Source organism: Engraulis encrasicolus, chromosome 9 (genome assembly GCF_034702125.1).
Source record: "Engraulis encrasicolus isolate BLACKSEA-1 chromosome 9, IST_EnEncr_1.0, whole genome shotgun sequence".
Lineage (NCBI taxonomy): Eukaryota > Metazoa > Chordata > Actinopteri > Clupeiformes > Engraulidae > Engraulis > Engraulis encrasicolus.
Genome location: NC_085865.1, coordinates 20,073,281 through 20,093,280, shown reverse-complemented (window position 1 = coordinate 20,093,280; position 20,000 = coordinate 20,073,281). Strand labels below are relative to the sequence as shown.

Here is a 20,000-nt window from a genome sequence, read left to right as displayed (position 1 = left end):
AAATGTTTCAGATCTGCCAAGTTTTTTTTACTCTTAACTCTCTCTTCTATTGTGCTGTAGGGGAGGGGGATTTCCTGTGTTTGGGCTAAACGAAGGCTAGGGGTGTGTATCTTTGTGTAGTGTGTATTGCAAGTGAGTGTGTATGGTAAGTTGTTGGGAGGAATGTGTTAAGGACATTTCTGATCATCCTGTGTGGCTGACCTGGTGTGTGTTTGTATTGGATTTGCAGATGGGCAGGAAGACATTGAGGAGGAGCTGAATACCGGCCTGGAGCTGGTGGACTCCTGCATTCGCTCCCTCCAGGAGTCTGGGATTCTTGACCACCAGGAGTATACCAGTGGTGAGTAAACTGCTCCGCTTCATTAGGACTAGGACTGTAATGATATTGCATCAAACTGAGAAATCGATATAAACAGAGCCACGATGCTGTATCGCAATGCAAGAAGGCAGTATCGTGATACGCTTTTTTAATGTTCTGTTACCCTTCAGTGCAGAAAACAACCACATGATATAATGTGATAGTGCTTTCAAGTTCTAAATGCTCCTTATTATTATTTTTAAACAGTTTTTAATACTTAGCCAGGACTTGTAACTTGCTATATCTATGCATTATCATTTGTAGGTTTTTTTGTGTGAATTTTTTATTTATTTTTTTAAATCGTGCAGTGCGACCGTTGCGACCGTTGCGACCGTTGGTCAAGATCGAGATACAAACCGAATCATGAGTTAAGTGTATCATTGCAGCCCTAATTTGTACTAATTTGGGATTCTTTAATCCCATGTCCCATGTTCACAACATGGTTTAACCAACTCTGATACACTGTAGTCTCTGGTCCACTCTTTTTGAGGATCTTTGTACTTTGATACTGTTTTCTTTAGAAATCCTGTTAAGCATGCTTGATTAAAAGCATAATCTCTGGCGTGTGCCAAAATATCGGAAATAGGAAAAGGAAATTAGAATCTCTTGCTCTACTCTGAGGCGGTGAGAGACGCACATTATACTTATTCTCTCACACTGATAAATTGCAAGTAGTGTATGCACATTTAAACATTTATGGGAGAATCAATGGATGTTCATTACCATTCTGTAGTAAAATGGCTTTGTACTTCAAGGCTTCTACAACTCTCCTCATTTTGCCTAATGGTTTCTGATTGCACGCCCTATACAGAGCTTTGTCACGTTTCAAAGTAGCCCAATGTCTTTTTTTCGCCCCAATGAATATCCGGCATCCCTTTTTTTTAAAACCAAATGAGTCTCCAGCCCCTTCCCCTCTCGCTCTCACTCTTATTCTATTGTTCACCTGGCTTTTATAGGAAGGCCAAAAATAAGATAAAGCGACCGCAGAACAGGCCAAATGACTGCATTTGTCAAATTGCCCAATTTCCTGCATCTGCCAGGGCTCTTCCGTGAGGCGCTCATACCTGTGGCAAACCTGTGATGTGGGTCAAGGGCCCATTGTAGCCATCACGACTCACGAAAAGAGCTACATGTTCGCTCCTGTCAGAAAAAAAGAGCCATCATGGTTGACAAGCTGTTAGCACTAGTATAGATGCACTTCTGCTGCAAGAGTCCTTCTCCTGACAGCCTCTTGGCCTGCTATTTATAATCAAGATTTGGAGGACGAGTGAGTGGACCATACTTGGGACACAGAGGGGGATATCTGTGCCCAAGAGCTTTGGATTGTTTTTTTTCCCCCCTCTGCCATGCCCAAGAGGTTTGGACTGGTCTATTCTCTGCCAATACCGTATGGAGGTCTGAAAATACCACTGCTTTGTGTTGTGTCCCTGAAGAGAAACCTGTCTTGTCGCTGTCACTGACATATTTTTCGTATTCTGATTGTCGCAGTGTGTTTCTCAATATCTTCAGGAAATACTGAAAACAAAAAGTTAGCTCAACTCAACTTTTCTCTTGAAGTTCAATTCGTAAAAAGAAGGAAAATTACAATGAATGTTCCAGCCAACAAACCTATATTGGTATTTTTAGTTGTTCTGTAGTCTACTTATGAGTACAGGAGAGAAATAATATTGACTAGTCACTATCATATCTGATACAAGCATGATGCATAAGCACTAAAGGACTGTCATGCATGGAAATAAATGCACGTAGGACAGTACCACCGTTTTATTTTCCCTTAGTGCACTACACTCAAAAATGGAGACCTGAAAAAGAATTTTAAGTTCATGAAGTGCATTACACCAACAGTAAACATAGTGAATGTCATGCAATTCATGCAGAAGTTCTGCTGGGATGACATGGGAATGTTTTAGACGCAATCATGACATATCCCTTGTATTCTGAGCAAGCATGGTCTTGGAGATTGGACTTGTACTGTACTTGGCATCCCCTCTCTGTCTCTAAAAGCAAAGAGCCTTTCAATTATTTAGCCCATCATTCAGGAGAGCACGCCAGCATATATGGCTATAGCTTTTGTTGAAGGGAGGTCACTTAATTCACTAAGACTACTTCAAGGCTTTTTGGTTTACTGCAGCACTGCAGTTTCCATAATTTTGTAAAACAGAAAAGTTCAGAGATCCATAGTTTTTCACATTGGGACTAAAGAGTTCTATTCCCCCAGTGATTTAGTTTAAGTCTATGCCTTCTTGGTTACACATACACACTTATAGCAGGCCATCTGTATTAGAACATCAGTAATGTCATAATTATTTTACTACTCCTACTTGCTCTACTACTACTACTACTACTACTACTACTACTACTACTACTACTACTACTACTACTACTGCTACTACTGCTACTACTGCTACTACTACTATTGTTGCTACTACAATTACTACGACTACTACTACAACTATAAAGCTGCTGTTACTACTACTGCTGCTGCTACTACTACTACTACTGCTACTATTACTACTACTACTACTACTACTACTACTACTACTACTACTACTATTACTACTGCTACTATTACTACTACTGCTACTACTACTACTACTACGACTACAACTACAGCTGCAGCTTATTTTGCTACCGCTGCTGTTGTTGCTAAATCTACTTGAAATAGTAACATCCACAGCCACATGCTTTATTTTTCATTCATAGACCATAGAGATCGCCACAGTGTCCCATGCACATGGTCAGTAGCACACGCGGTCGAGTGGAGGGCATTTAATCTGTGTAAAGAAGCGTCACATGCAGACCTCCAAACCTCACAAAGACCCGCTCACTCATGAAATATTCAATCCTGCAGAGTAATAACTCAGGTCATGGACCTAACCGCTGCTAAGATGAACAACCACTATATTTAATGCTTTAGCTTGTCCAGTCCCCAACCCCCCTACCACGCTGATGCTACCAGGCCCAGCTATAATGCTCCTCATATGGACTATACGATGTTTCACTATCCCCTCCACCCCTCCACCTCTCCGACGCCTTCCAAAGGTCACGGTGGCACACCACAAATGGTCTTTAAGAGGTTGTCAGACATTTTGTTGGAGCCGAAGGCGTGCATTAAACATTTACCACCTGTTATGTCCTTTGCTCCTCCATGGCTCATCCACGGCTGCGTTCATGAAACTCCTGCTCAGGGTCGGCTGCTTAACGGTGATGATGTCCCTTATAAAAAAAAAAGTGGGATGGAGGGCTACCAAGGCCTCTTCTACAATTGGAGTAGGTCTAAAGGGATGGAGAGGAATGGTTATACAGTACAAACCACCATTTTTGTCACAGTCGGTGAACATACAGGAAAATAGAACCGCAATGTAACTAAGCTTGTTGCACCGGCAGTGCCTTTGGCAGGGCAATATGCAACTTCTATGGTACAATACGAAAACATAAAGGACCTTTCTATTACCTTTTTAAAGTTAAAGGTTTGTGGAAAGATGCAGTGTATCTGGACTTATATTATTATATCCCACAGACAACCATGTTGTACTATGTTGTAATATGTTGTACATGTTTTATTAGAGGGTAGGTCCATTGTATTAAAAAGGAGGCACATAACTGTTCTGCAAGGAACTGATCCAACAATACGCTTTGCACGCACTTAGGTACAAAGTGGTTCACCCATTTCTCTGTGTGAAACAGTAGCAGTTCCTACTGTGACTGCAATACAGTATGCTGCATTACTAGTGTGCATGGGTATACATGATTGTGGGCAAAACTAAAAATTCCCAATTGTTTTGTAAGACATGCAGGTCCATTCCAGTTAAAGAGTTAAACATTGCACAAGACAAGTGCAGTAACTATCCTACATATTTTGTCAAAATGGAGTTTAGACTGAAAATGGTCTTCATAAAGTTTCCTTTATCTTGTGACAACGTCTTATAGTCCCAAATGTGTCCCGTTTTAGAGATATTGGGATGACACATATTCTGTAATTACAATAGCCAACCTAACACCAATACTTTGAAGGCCTTTTTCTCAGTTTCGATGTTGCCATAGTTACCTCACTTCGCCTTTGTATTGCAGACATGTTCACATGTATACATGTATTTGTGCTTCATTGGTAATATCCCACCTAATTACCATAGCATATCTGTAGAAAAGTTGGTAACACTTTATAATAATGTCTGCTTAGTAAAGACTTAGTAAATAATTTACTAATGATGAACGAAACATTAACAAATGTTTTTTTTATCATTAACTAAGTTTTATTAATGCTTTATAAAATATCTACAAATAATATATACAAGATTTTACATACCTTATAACAGAGTATTTTATTCATTTACAAGCAATTTGTAAATGTTTGATAAATATAAGATATTAACATAACATTTCCTAGTCATTTACAAACATTTGTTAATGTTTTGTTCATCAATAGTTAATTATTTATTAAGTCTTTATAATGCTTTTTTGCATCCATTATTATAAAGTGTTACCGAAGAGTTTCCTGCATTAGTGGCGTTACCTAGAAGCATGTGTGGCATGAGGAAGGCGACACACACACACACACACACACACACACACACACACACACACACACACACACACACACACACACACACACACACACACACACACACACACTCTCACAGCGTGATGATGATGATGACGCACTGCTCCGCACCGTTTGATCTCCTCCTCTCCCTCTGTAGTTCCCTCGCCGGAGACTCACTCACTCTCGCTGCACAGTGGGAGACTTAAAACAAACTTCTGGTCCACCCCCACCCCCCACCCCACCCCTCAGAGATCCTATTTTCCAAACCAGTGTGCAGCATTTCAGAACCACATACAAAAAAAGACCACGAAAAAAAAATGGTGTCATGTCTCTTTCTAAAAGATTGGGTAAGGCTCGGGCATCGGGCCGTAAAAGACAGCTGTGTGAAAAAAAACTACGAAAAAAAGAGGAGAGTGGTAAAGATCATTAGTTTGGCAGCTAGGCTGTAAGAGGGAGGCCTCAGTGCGTTGATTGAGACTGATAGTGCAAACATGTTCCCTCTGAAAGCTACATCCAGTCTGACGGGGAGCTGCCTGACAAATGGAGGAGTGCTGATGCAACCTCTAGGGGGCCGGGGGGTGAGGGAGGGGGGAGAGGGTTTAGCCGGAGAGAGGTGGGGAAGTGGGAGGAAGAAAGAAAGCTATGGGTGGAGGAGAGGCGGAATGAATGAGTTCAACTGTGTGCGCTCATGCAGTCTGTGTGTGTGTGGGTGTGGTGGTTGTGTGTGTGTGTGTGTGTGTGTGTGTGTGTGTGTGTGTGTGTGTGTGTGTGTGTGTGTGTGTGTGTGTGTGTGTGTGTGTGTGTGTGTGTGTGTGTGTGTGTGTGCGCGCGCACATCTTTGTGTGTGTGTGTGTGTGTGTGTGTAGTGATTGAGCGTGTGTGTGTATGTGATTGAGCGCATGTGTGTGTTTGTGTAGTGTGTATGTGTAGACATATTTGTGTACTGTATGAGTGAATGTGTGGTGTGTATGTGTAGACATGTGTGTAGTATGAGTGTGTGTGTGTGTAGGCATGTTTGTGTATGCGTGTGTGTGCAGGCGTGGTGCTGCAACATAGTGACACTTGGCCCTCTGAGGCGTCTGAAAGAGGCGGCCCTGATTAGCCTCCTGACTGGCCCTGTTTGACAGCATGCTGTAGTGTGTGTGTGTGTGTGTGTGTGTGTGTGTGTGTGTGTGTGTGTGTGTGTGTGTGTGTGTGTGTGTGTGTGTGTGTGTGTGTGTGTGTGTTAGTGTGTGTGTGTGTTTGTGTCTGTGTGTGTGAGTGTGTGAGTGTGTGAGTGTGTGTGTGTGTGTGTGTGTGTGTGTGTGTGTGTGTGTGTGTGTGTGTGTGTGTGTGTGTGTGTGTGTGCGTGCGTGCGTGCGTGCGTGTGTGTGTGTGCATTTGCTGCAACTCCTCCAATGGATGCATCTCGCTGTCTCCACACACACACATACAGACACACACACATACACACACGCACACACACGCACACACGCACGCACACACACACACACGCACACACGCACACACACACACACACATACACACACACACACACCTCTGTTTTTCTCTCGTGCTTGCTGTATCGCTCGCTGGCAGTATAGAGTTTCCCTCTTATCTCTGTATTACTCCCTCAAACCATCATCTCTTTCTCTCTGCCTCTCCTTCCCTCCCCCTCCCTCCCTCTTTCCGTCCCTCTCTCTGTCTATCGCACCATCTCTCTCTTACCCACTGCATTTCTCCTTTTCTCCCTCCCTCCCCTCTCTCTCTCTCTCTCACTCTCCTTTTTCAGCATATCTCTCTGTCCTTCAAGCTTTCACTGACTCCCCTCCTCGCTCTTGTTCCAACTCTCCTTGTGGAATTCACTCTTTCCTTCTCTCCCTCCCTCTCTCTTACTCTCTCTCTCTCTCCCTCTCTCTCTCTCTCTCTCTCTCTCTCTCTCTCTCTCTCTCTCTCTCTCTCTCTCTCTCTCTCTCCACTCACAAACACACGCATCTCTCTCCTATACCCACCACCTCTCTCTCCATCTCTCTTTTTTTCCCACCATCTCTCTCTCCATCTACCGCTCTCTCCTCCTCTCTCCCCACCCCTGCTGATAAATTATGTATGCCGTTTCTGCTTGACTGAGGGCTGCTTCCCATCCCTTCCTCTCTCTTTCTCTCTCTCTCTCTCTCTCTCTCTCTCTCTCTCTCTCTCTCTCTCTCTCTCTCTCTCTCTCTCTCTCTCTCTCTCCTCTCTGCCTGCCTGTGCTCCAAATTGCTCTCAGACGCAGGACCGAGTCTCCTCTCGCAGAGCTCGCTCCAGCTCAACGCCGCCCCGGACGCCACGCTCCACTACTCGGCAGGCTACCATAGCAACCAGACCCTCACCCTGAGCGACGCCTCCTCGGCAGCAGCGGCAGCAGCATCAGGACCGACTCCAGCTCCACCACAGCATCCACAGCCGCCGGTTCCCCCAGTGCGCAGCGGGCAGGTCGGAGGAGCTGTTCACAGCTACAACCAGGTACGAGGCTGCTCTACCATGCACTCCTCCTCTCCTCTCTCCTTCTGCCTATTCTCTCATCTCATCTATTTTCTTTCTCCTTTTCGTTCTCTTTTAGCTCTTCTCTCCTCCCCCTGCTCTCTCTCTTGTCTTTTTTCCGCGATCTGATACTTTATCCGATTATCCGATACTTGCATTACCTACGTTCCTCTCCTTCCCTCTCCAATATCCTCTCCGCTGATTCCTTCCTATACACACCCCTCCCTTATCTAGTCCTCTTTCCATCCTTTTTTCTATCCACCCCCTTCTTCTCTGGCTTCTCTCCTCTTCTCTTCCCTATCCATACTCTCTCTCTCTCTCTGTATGCCTGCGTTGCTGCTGCACTGCTTCTGCCAACCCAGGCAACAGTAGTGTGACGGGATGCTCACTCTCCTCTCCTCTCCTCTCCTCTCCTCTCCTCTCCTCTCCTCTCCTCTCCTCTCCGCTCCTCTCTTCTCTTCTCTTCTCGTCTCTTCTCCTCTCCTCTCCTCTCCTCTCCTCTCCACCCCTATCCACTCTGCTCTGTTCTTCTCCTCTCCTCTCCTCTCCTCTGCTCTCCTCTCCCCTCCTCTCCTCTCCTCTCCTCTCCTCTCCTCTCCCATCGCTGGGAACTCAAACCGGAGCAGGTCTCAATTATATTCACTGCAAACAACCGTTGCAGCTGGAACAAAGTACAGGGAGGGAGGGAGAAGAGAGGAGGCAAGGAAAACACAACACAAAATAGGGACGGATGACCCGTAAAAAGACAGAAAGAGTATTCTATTTATGGAAGGGTGTGCAAAGCAGAGGTGTGTCTGCGGGGGCTGTTGTTTGTCACGCAGTCAAAGTGTGATGCGCAAGTGTAAGTTGAAGAGTGTGTGTGTTTGTGTGTGTGTGCGCACATGTATGTATGGTTATATGCGTGTATGTATGCGTTTGTACAGGCATGCATGCGTGTGTGTCTGTTAGCCCATCTACGTATGTTTGCTAGGTGTCAACATGTAATTGAGTCAGAGACCTGCTTTGGGATATGTCACCTGCCTGTTAGTTTTTCCCCCTTCTTTTAATTATCCTGTTCCGTCTCTCTGTTGCTCCGAGGGGGCCGAGGCTTATTAGAGTGAAGCCTCCAGTGGCGCGACTTTTAATTATTCATTTCCCCTCCAGAAGCCGTCCATTACCCCCCTCTCTTTTCTCTCCTCTCTCCACCTCCACCCCAAACTTTCCTTTTCTGAAGATGAGAGGAAACAGGAACGCACCTGCTACTAGCTAACACATGTTCATTACCAAATACAGTTCCTCTTCACAGGTCACGCGCCCCACTCTGCAGGCTGCTGATGATGTGTGAATGTGAGTGTGTGTGTGAGACTATGTGTGACTTGTGTGTGTGTGTCTGTATGTGTGTGTGTGTGTGTGTGTGTGTGTGTGTGTGTGTGAGAGAGAGAGAGAGAGAGAGAGATAGAGAGAGAGAGAGAGAGAGAGAGAGAGAGAGAGAGAGAGAGAGAGAGAGAGAGAGAGAGAGAGAGAGATAGAGAGAGAGAGAGAGCTGTAGTGTGTGTTTGTGTGTGTGTGTGTGTGTGTGTTTGTGGCTGTGGCTGTGGTTGTGCATGGTTACATCTTCGGAGGCTAATTAATATGGTTAGTGATATTTGAAAAGCTATTTTTGTCACTGCGACTGACAGAGTAAAGGGAAAGCAATTTGTTTGAAGCAACACTTCTGAAAGTTGGTGTGGAGAGAGAGGGGGAGAGAGAGAGAGACGGAGAGAGAGAGACGGAGAGAGAGGGAGAGAGAGAGGGAGAGAGAGAGAGACAGAGAGAGAAAGAGACAGAGAGAGAGAGGGAGAGAGAGAGGGAGAGGGAGAGCGAGAGAGAGAGAGAGAGACAGAGAGAGAGAGAGAGACAGAGAGAGAGAGAGAGAGAGAGAGAGAGAGAGACGCAGAGCAACAGCTTCCTAATGACATGCTCCCTGTAGTCTCTCTGCTCTTCATCTTGAGTCGTCTGCTTGGTGAGTCGGGCTGAGAACTGAAACACGGTGTTCATCTGCCTCTGCAGGGATGGAATCTCTGCATAAATACTACTACACTCAGACAGAGACGTGCAGAGAGGGAGAGAGAGAGAGAGAGAGAGAGAGAGAGAGAGAGAGAGAGAGAGAGAGAGAGAGAGAGAGAGAGAGAGAGAGAGAGAGAGAGAGAAGGGGGGGGAGAGAGAGGGAAAGAAAGACAGATAGAGAGTACGAGAAAGAAAGGCAGAGACAGACAGAGCGACATGCAGAGAGAGAAAGAGAGAGAGTGGGAGAGAGAGAGAGAGAGGGAGAGATTGAGAGAGAGAGAGAGAGAGAGAGAGAGGGGGAAAGAAAGACAGATAGAGAGTACGAGAAAGAGGCAGAGACAGACAGAGCGACATGCAGAGAGAGAAAGAGAGAGAGTGAGCGAGAGATAGAGAGTGGGAGAGAGGGGGAGACAGACAGACAGACAGAGAGACATGGAGCGAGAGAGAGAGAGAGGGAAAGACATGATAAAGAGAATGAGAAAGAAAACCAGAGACAGACAGAGACAAGGCATAGAGTGAATCCCTCCTAGGTTTCTCCTCTTCAGTGAGGGGGTGGTATTGGCAGAGAGAGGGAGACAGAGAGAGAGAGATAGACAGAGAGAGGGAAACTTTCTCATTGTTGTTTTTTTAAGTCGAGAGAAAGTGGAAGAAATTGCTTTTACAGAGAAAAGATGGAGAGAGAGAGAGAGAGAGAGAGAGAGAGAGAGAGAGAGAGAGAGAGAGAGAGAGAAAGAGAATGGGAGAGAGACAGGAAGAGACAAAGAGAGGTTACCCTTCTAATGTTTTTATGCCCCTTACTAATTCAGCTCGATACTGGAGGCCCACTCTACAGCATCTCCATCGATTCCCAGCCTCTCCCTTCCCTCCTCCCCACTCCAGTGCCCATGTGCCGGGTATGCTCGTGGCTTGTGGTTGGTCCCGGGGCATGGGGGCAGGGGCTGGGACTGGGGCTGTGTGTGGGGGCGTGGGGCTGGGTTGTGCAGGATGCTGGAGTAATGTTTCTTGCTGTCAGGGCAATTCTGCGTGCTGCGTTCAGGAGCAAAGGGGCTGCGCAGGGCTGGGCGCTCTTTGCTGGATGGGTTTATATAACTGGAGCTGGAGTATCAGATAGGTGCTCTTATGCAGTGTGGGGCTCGGGATATTTATAACAGTGCAGACCCAGGCGTGTTCCTTAAATAATTCATCCGCAGCTGGCCCTCACCTACTGCAACAGTTTCCTTTCTACGAATCTGACCGTAGACCTGCTGGAGGGGAAGAAAAGGCCCTGTTTTGAGAGAGAGAGAGAGAGAGAGAGAGAGAGAGAGAGAGAGAGAGAGAGAGAGAGAGAGAGTGGGGGGGAGATTTTTAGAATGAGGTAGAGGGAAGGAGACAAAGTAGACATTGACAGAGCGAGAGAATGAGAGTTTGGGGAAGAGGGAGTGAAAGAGAGGGGTCTGGAGTGGATTGTGAAACGGGCAGTAGATTTCACCAGGGCACTGCACACTGTTCCACAGCCATATAGATCACAAAAACCCTACCTGATTCACAAAACTGTCAAGTCTTGCTTTGCTTCTCTGTTGGGGTATGCTTAACTGTCAAATAGAGGAATGACATAGAAGACTGACACGCTATAGCGATGTCTTCTGCAAGTGTCCCACACATACCACGTTTGTCGGAGGAGACCTCAGAGACTAAAAACCTTGAATTTTGTTTTGTGTTGCTAGGTGCTTTTCCCTCCAAGATGCCCAGAGTTTGGCCTCTAAATAAAATGAGGTTATTCAGAGTGTCACAATGTACTGAGTTGCGTTTGTGTGTTTTATCTCGAGGGAAACGCTGGGAGAGAGAATGGGAAAATGTTTGAAGTCAATGTCGCATTGCATTTGGATCATCCAGTTTGCTTGTCTTGCTAGTTCCCCTACGGTCAGTCCTGATACTCGGTTAAGACAGTTCACCCGGCCCCGTGCTTGCTTGTCACCACTGATTTCAATGTTCCTACTAACTTACCGTGATGTCAGGAAACACGGGGACGGTACAGGCTTGAAAATATTTTGGGACCATCATGCACTCTTGAAAAGAGAGCAGAGAGAATAATATCACATTCTGAGAAGACCAAAAGTAAAAAAAAAAGTAAACTGTAAAAACTGTACATTGACTTAACATACAATAGAACATGCTGGAAGAGCTTGAGAGGGTTTGAAGAAGTCTCCATTTCAAATAAGATGGATCAGTTTTTGTAAACTGAACAAACGACTAATGATGGAACCTGCTCTCTCATAATTAGCCAGAATCACTCTGGTGATTATCAAGAACCCCCGACAGACAGGAGATAGAGAAAAAGAGAGCGAGCGAGAGAGAGAGAATTTATTTATTCCAATGCAAAACTACACAGTGAGACCACTGGCAGGCAGCCAGATTTCATTCAAGAGAGGGGAAAAAAGATTTTGCTCTAATGCCCTCTGGAAAGAATCAAGCACGTGCTCTTGCTCAAAACAGAAGGTGTGATCTCGTGAGGAATCAGAGCATATGGCTTCCACCACGGTATAAGATACCCGGCGCAGTCACTTATGAAGAGTGGCAGGAAAGTGTTTTGTTCTGCCTGGCTGTAACTCTCCCAGGGCCTGTGTTTTTTAAAAATTGCTACTGCAATGCATTTTCATGGAAACCGATATATTATTTATAGCTATTGGGATATTAAAAACGACAAAAAAACATGGCTGTATTTGTTTTGCTCTGTCGGTTCCCCCCAGATGTGCTTCTGGCTTAAGCAATCAAAGGACAGGTTGAAGAACCACTGATGCAAACTTAAAGTTCAGGATTTACTTACGGCTTTTACCTTATACACTCAGGTTTGCTCATTCAAGCATTTTCATGCATTTTCCTCAATGCTTGATGTGTACTATAGTATGTCTCAAACTCTAAAGGCATAGAGTACTTGGGCTCATAGCATCAGCTCTGAGTGATGTTGTGAAAATGGGGAGGAAATGGGCTGTTGCACTTCCTGTGGCATGTGTTGATAATAATATATGGTGTAGTAGTTACGTAACAAACTTGGGCTAAGTGCTTAACTTGGTGTTTTTGTGTGTTTGTGTTTCTGTGTGTGCGTGTGTGTGTGTGTGTGTGCGTGTGTGTGTGCGTGCGTGTGTGTGTGTATAGCGAGCAGCAGCCAACAGCGGTGGCGATTCAGGCCAGTCGGTGTCGCAGAGCCATGGCAGCGCCTTCCACCTGCCCGAGTCTCAGCAGCCCTCGGTCGGCCTCTACTACTCCAGCAGCACCCTGCCGGCGCAGCGCGTGAGCTCCCCGCTCTCCATGCAGGCCCTGGGCGGCGGAGGCGGCTCCCCAAGCAAGCTCCAGCAGCTGCAGCAGCGCCTGGGCTCCGCGGGCGGCTCCGTCACCCTCTCCGAGGCCCCCAGCTACGCCACCGTCCAGCGCGCCCCGCCCGCCTCCTCCTCCTCCCCCGGCTCCTCCTCGCCCAAGCAGTCGCCCGTGCGCCTGGCCAAGTCCTACAGCTCCAGCTCGCCCATCAACGCCGGAGGTGGGCACCTCCTCTCGTCCTCGCCTTTACACGTGGCTTCGCCGGCAAACAGTGTCGGAGGTGGGTCGTCGTCCTCGCCCATCCACCAGATCAGCGGAGGCGTGGGGAGCTACGCCACGCTCTCCCCGACCAAGCGCTCGCTGCACTCCTCGGATCAGTACAAGATCTCGCACGAGCTCTACGCCACCGCTACACTCCAGAGACCCGGCAGTCTCGCTGGTAAGCAACACTGCTGATACACCGATACTGTACCCCATGCTGCTTTCTACAAACATCTTAAACAGGTCCTCAGCGGGAGGGAAGCAATATGCATTATTGTTGTTACTGCTCACAAGCCGAGGCAAGTTTATTTGCACGGTGCGTTGCATACGGAATTTAGTGTGATTCGCGAAAGTAAAAGCAGAGATCATTGCATAGTGCAATGTAAAAGCAACATAAAGCAAACTAACAGTGATCCTTCCTCTGCAGCCATAGATTATTTCAGCCCTCTCTGTAGTCTCAGCATCTTTGGTTTTTGGCAGTGTGTCACACAGGCATAGCTGTAGCTCTGGCAGGAACAGCAAAGACTATGAGTGTTGTTCTAGCTTGAACCAGTCCTGCATTGAGGATCTTTGGTGTCTCTAGTGTGTGTGTGTGTGTGTGTGTGTGTGTGTGTGTGTGTGTGTGTGTGTGTGTGTGAGTGTGTGTGTGTGTGTGTGTGTGTGTGTGTGTGTGTGTGTGTGTGTGTGTGTGTGTGTGTGTGTGTGTGTGTGTGTGTGTGTGTGTGTGTGTGTGTGTGTGTGTGTGTGTGTGTGTGTGTGTGTGTGCGTGCGTGCGTTCCTGTGTGTGTGTGTGCGCGCGTGCGTGCGTGTGTGTGGCGGTGGCTGTGGCATGTGTGGGTGTGCTTGCATATGCATGTGAGCATGCGTGAGTGTGCTTGCTTGCGTGAGTGTGTGTGTGTCTGGTAGCTTCAGTAACTTCTCTCCCCCATCACTGCCTTATGAGACAAGCATGCCAGGTGTGATTTGTGTTATTAATTGGTACCACAATAGTTTGACTTATCTGAACTTGGGTTTACTCCAGGGACAGCACTGCTTAGGTTACAAGACGCAACAGGGAAATACTGATGCATCTCCTTTGGTGGTTTTGAAATTCAACTGCAGCATCTATTGCTTTCTACAGTCTTATTTTTCAGTCTGTAGTGCAACCAATGTTTTTTGAGGTCACATTCCTTCCTACGATAGAGCAAATACCAACGGCCCTCCACAGAAGAGACACTTTCACAGGCTCTTTTGAAAGTCCAGTTGCTTACAATGTAGGTAGTCCTTGTGACAACCATGGCCTACAGAGAAGGTACATGATTCATTCTCTACAGTGTGCCAAATTTAGTACACGTGTAGTCTAGACTTGACTTTGTTGGTGTTGGTCTGTTATGCTTACAAAAAAGTATTTCAAATGCTTCCAGATAACATCAGCCATTTTCATTCCATTTTCATAGTTGACCTACTGGAAATAAAGTTTCTGAAAAAAATGTCAAAGGTAAAAATGCTTGAACATATTTTAAACCGACAGTGAGGGAAGGGGTATTATAAGGTGAGGAGATGTGGACATCAGATGGACCACAGATCTGCCACAGATCTGGTTTGGGGACTGCTCAGTTTCCCCACCGAATAGGATTGCCGGAGATCTGACTCACTGGTTGATAAAAAAAGCTTAACTACATCATAGAAACATACAACATTACAGAGAGTCTTCGGATACAGACTGAGGCTTACTGTATTGGTAATAGCAAGCTTAGAATAGAGACTCTGCATGAAAGGCTGTTAAGATCTACAAACATCAAAGTAAAAAAAGTCCTAATGAAAACCATGGCCTACAGAGAAGGTAAATGATTTATTCTCTACAGTGTGCAAATTTCAGTCTAGTGTAGTCTAGACTGGAATTTGATGTTGGGCTGTTATGCCTACAAAAAGTATTTCAAATGCTTCTAGATAACATCAGCCGTTTTTATTCCATTTTCATAGTTTACCTACTGGAAATAAAGTTTCTGAAAAAATGTTAAAGGTAAAAAAATGCTTGAATATTTCGTGCAGCAAGAATGAATGACATATTTTAAACAGACAGTGAGGGAAGGGGTATTAGGTGAGGAGTCCCTCACATCAGCAGCTGGCCTACCCAAATCCACTCTACTAACAGCAACCATAAACTCCATGACAATATGTCAAGTAGTATTACCTAGTGGTACCTATCCACCAACTGCAGTCTCGAAGGATTGTTATCATTGACAAGCCACAGATCTGGTTCGGTGAAATGCTCAGTTTTCCCACCGAATAGGATTGCAGGAGATCTGACTCACTGTTTGCTAAGAAAGCTTAACTACATCATAGAAACATACAACTTTACAGAGAGTCTTCAGTTACAGACTGAGGCTTACTATGTTGGTTATAGCAAGCTTAGAATTGAGACTCTGCATGAAAGACTGTTAAGATCCACATGTATTCCTGCAGTTGAGAACTCATAGTGCTGCTGGTAAACATCAAAGTAAAAAAAAAAAAAACATCTATGGCTTCCTGTTTGAATTAGGTAAATACCCAGGAGAGGGACCTTGTACGTTCTGCTTTAATGCTATAGGAGCCGTTGCATTTTTAACACATTTTGTAAACTTCTTGCATGTGTTTGTGTGAAAAGAAGCACGTGTTAGCCGTGTAAGAGAGATGCAACCTGGGACGTGTGCTGATTTCTATGTGAGCTTGCGCTTTCCGTTTCTCTTGCATGTTTCCCAATGTGCCTTGCCTTACCTGGGGAGGGCCAGAGGCTCCCGTTATGCCAGAGGCTCCCGGGTAGTGCAGCCCAGAGACAAGATCTGCCATCCTTTGAAAGAGTGTGGCGGCACTTTGATATATAGGGACGGCTCTATTCGCACAATGCTCACCAAGACATCAAACGAGTCCAGAATAGCAATGGGGCCCGTGTGAGTCAAATCAGGAGAGAGAGGGAGGGAGAGAGACAGAGAGAGAGGGAGGGAGGGAGAGAGACAGAGACAGAGACAGAGACAGAGACAGAGACAGAGAGAGAGACAGAGAGAGAGACAGAGAGAGAGCTTGGGGTAGGCTGTGGTGCAGCAGGGGCAGGAAAGGGAGGGAGAGAGGGCAGTGAGTAGTGAGGTTCCGGAGTGAGGTGGAGCTTTGAGGGTTAGCTTGGTTTAATTAGCACTGGCTTTTTGATAAAAAGTGATTTAATCTCCATGTGTCCCCCGCTGGCCTCCTCCTCCATGATCTAAATAATCACAGATATACGTCACTTCTGATGTGAACCGCAGGACGCCTGGCTCCCCACCGCTGCGCGGGTGTGAGGCTGGGGGTAAATAATTAAAAATATTCCCATCATGCAACGGCGGTTCTCTCCGTTCTGAGCCCACTGTTTGTGTTCTAAATCACTCGAGTCTCTCACTGCGAAAGGAACTTGGGAGAGCAAAAAAAATTAAATTTGACTAAATTAATCCAAGGAAAATCCTGGTGGGCTTTAGTAAAGGTCTGTGTGCAGGACCAGATCTGAAACCATGACTGTCATTTTCTCAGTTTCTCATTATGCTAACTACTGAGTCACCCACCCCAGGCCATTAACCGGCTGCAGGGCTAAAGCAGTGTTGCACAGCAGTGGTGTAGTCTACGTAGAACGCAGGTATACGGAGTATACCCACTTCTAAATTTTGGGGGCTTCAGTATACCCACTTAAAATTGATTGATCCATTGTTTAGAATAGCATAAATATACACAGTATACCCACTTCAAAAAATGCTTGAATATACAGTATACCCACTTCAAAAAAGTAGACTACACCGCTGTTGCACAGTGATCTCACAGTAGTCAACCATGGTCAGTGCTTGCAATGAATTTAACATTCACTTCATCATGAAGTGCAGGCCATATATTTGGCATTTTTTTGAAGACTTGGCCTTTCTTGAAGATGGTGGTGTTGAAGTTGTACTCTATCAGTTGTGTGGCGATAGCATATACGCAAAGCCAGTTTGTGTGATATCGGTCTATAGATACCTTTAGAGACAGGTCACAGTGAAAGTACATGGAATGAAAATACGAGTAGACATGAAATGAAAATATGAGCAGACATGAATGCTGGGAGAAAGATATGGGGAGGTCTTGTTGGTATATGCCAGGTCAAGTGCTCCCGTGGTCAAATAAATGAGCGGTGTAGTCTCTGGGAGTTGTGCTGGTGCTAGAACCTTTTGCCAGAGCTTGTCACTTTCCTCTCAATCTTACTGTACCCTTCAACTACAAGCACAACTACAATCACAATGCATCACTCGTCAAGGATCTATTTGATGTCAACGTATCTAGTTGCTGCACACTGCCAAGGAATACAGTAGCAGTGCCAGCAGACTCACAATTGAAGGCTTCTGGGGAAAGATCAGATTATGCTGTAGAAAAGAAATCAACTTGACACAAAAAAGTGATGCTGCTTCTGATTTAAAATTACAAACAAGTTGGGCTGACATTTTAATTCATGGTTATATCATCAGTGTGACTCATCAGAATCTGTTGAAGATGTAGCTTCAAATAATAATAAAAAAAACATTAGGCTAACTTTTCTGCTCCTTTCAATGGAGCGCTGTAGGGAATGACTTTCTAGAGAGTACAGAATTAGTCTGTGTACAGAATTACCCATCAGTCTGCTTTTGTTAACCCTTTGAGGAGTACCAGCACAAATATGTGATTAGAATTTTGCCCAAATTTTGAGGTCTCATTATGACGTCATAAGGACTCTATGGGAGCTGTAGAGTGTTCAAGTAAAATTCTAGAAGAACCTCTAGAAGTTCCTCACTCCTCAACGGGAGTGGACAAAGGGGCCAAGGCATCCTTTCTCATCCTTATCCCTCCACATTAGTTGCTCCGTAGTTCTTACAGCACCACTCCTCCTCCCTGCTCACCACCAAAACTGCTCATCCAGCATACAGTAGCTCCCACCCCCTGCAGCTGTGTTGTGCTGTACAGTGACAGCGGCACGTGCATGTGATGCTAGCAGAAAGCCCGTGGGAGCCCGGTTTGCCCTGTCAGACAACCTTGAGCACCACACAGAGTGTGTGTGTGTGTGTGTGTGTGTGTGTGTGTGTGTGTGTGTGTGTGTGTGTGTGTGTGTGTGTGTGTGTGTGTGTGTGTGTGTGTGTGTGTGTGTGTGTGTGTGTGTGTGTGTGTGTGTGTGTGTGTGTGTGTGTGTGTGTGTGTGTAAGAGGGGCATGTTAGGAGTTGGGGGTGAGTATAGGAAGAGAATGGAGATGAGCGAGCCTGGCGCTGGTGCTCCTGATGGGGTGTGTGTGTGTGTGTGTGTGTGTGTGTGTGTGTGTGTGTGTGTGTGTGTGTGTGTGTGTGTGTGTGTGTGGGATGTGTGTGTGTGTGTGTGTGTGTGTGTGTGGGATGGGTGTCCTCCGCTCCGGCTCATGGATCAGATCCAAGGGTGATCATGGCTGAAGGCAATTACAGCAGGGGGAAACGCAGTGAGCCAGCCCATTGTTTCTGCTGTGCGGGCTGGGGCGGGGGGTGACGAGGCTGGTGGTGGTGGTGGTGGTGGTGCGCTGGGGGGGGTTGGAGGTTGTTGCAGCATTAGAACTTCCTGTCTTTGATGATGTAGTGTGCGTGAGCCTTCGACTGCAGAGGGAAACAAGCGATGTGTGTCATTGGGCCCCGAGGATACTGGAGAGTACGGGGAGGGAAGGGGGAGGTCGTCAAGAAAAGTTACAGAGAGAGAGAGAGAGAGAGAGAGAGAGAGAGAGAGAGAGAGAGAGAGAGAGAGAGATACAGTACAGTGCAAATCATGAGAAAGTAACTCCTTGTTCACTCAATTTCACAGTGACTGGAGCTGCCATGTCATGAGTGTGACACTGGCAGAAACGACTTCATATCACTAGTTGTCATGCTGATGTTCAGAGGCCTAATACTGTTTTTCTTCATGTTGTCTCTCGATATTGAATAATTATCGCCACAACTTATGAAGGGTTTTTTAGCGCTTTTGGATGACATCTTTTAGCGTCGTTCCATGTGAGTATTCTGTTTACTTTATGGATATTACTGTATAACTGTAATTTAAAGTCGGCAATACAGAGCGATAGGTTGCTAAGCAACACCTGAGCCAGAGCAATAAGCATGTGTTTGCTTGACAAACTTTTTCTCTCCCCCCCATCCCCAGTGTAAGCCGCAACTTGGCAATAAGGTCATTAAAAATACATTTGGAGTAAAATTTTTTGTATAATTCTGGCAGGTCGCTGTATATTAAGTAGGATGGTGTGTAATTCCCAGAGTCTGCTGCAGGGTAATTCAGGACCCCATCTACCAGTACAGACCTGGTTTGATTTATTTAGCTGAAATGACCAGTGAGTCATATTTCATGCCCTTGCACACACCATCATAAAGCTGTCTTCTTTAAAGTGTCGTTAAAGAAGCCATTAAAAAGGTGGGTGTGCAGGGTAATTGATGTGTTAGTATAATGTATTAGTATAATAATACTAATAGTATTAGTATAATAATGCTTTAGGGTTTAGGTCTGTGGTTCCAGCCATCTTTAAAGGGTTGAACTTAAGTTTACTGTGTGTGTATTAGGTATTGTACAAAAATGTGTAACAATATGTAACAGTGTGCCTGCACTATCCCAGTTGTTCTCAACCTTTTTTGGCCTGGACGCCATTTTGACGTCCCATGTTTCTCGGGGCCCCATACACTTTTTTTCTGCATCCTGACAGAACAACATGATTGAGATAACTCCTACAGTAGGCAATTAACCAAGTTATGGTGGATGTTGCATTGTGCAACATTGGCCCTGGCGCCTGGAGCTGCATGATGCAACATTCAGGCTCATGAGACTTGAGACAGTTTCATTAAAAATATTAGTATGTTAGAGCTGAATGAACACATTCTAATGCAAGATGACGGTCTTAGCGTTTAAATGCAACTTCTGGCATGTTTTATGTGCTTCAGAGGCTGAGCTATTTAGGTTTTTATAGGCTGAGGACAACTCTTCTTTAAAAAGGGCATTCAGCAGCCTTTTTTGCAGGTGCTTTAGGCATCAGTGGGTTAAAC

The 20,000-nt window shown here is 45.7% G+C and overlaps 1 protein-coding gene across 1 annotated transcript in view; it reads left to right on the top strand.

The window, feature by feature from the left end:
* Window positions 1-20,000, top strand: part of ctnnd2a (catenin (cadherin-associated protein), delta 2a) — a 458,968-nt gene that overhangs the window by 177,254 nt on the left and 261,714 nt on the right. Inside the window, exons 4-6 of the mRNA XM_063206720.1 lie at window positions 230-340; window positions 7,147-7,382; window positions 12,558-13,155. Coding sequence (XP_063062790.1) covers window positions 230-340; window positions 7,147-7,382; window positions 12,558-13,155 — 945 coding nt within the window. The remainder of the gene's footprint in view (window positions 1-229; window positions 341-7,146; window positions 7,383-12,557; window positions 13,156-20,000) is intronic.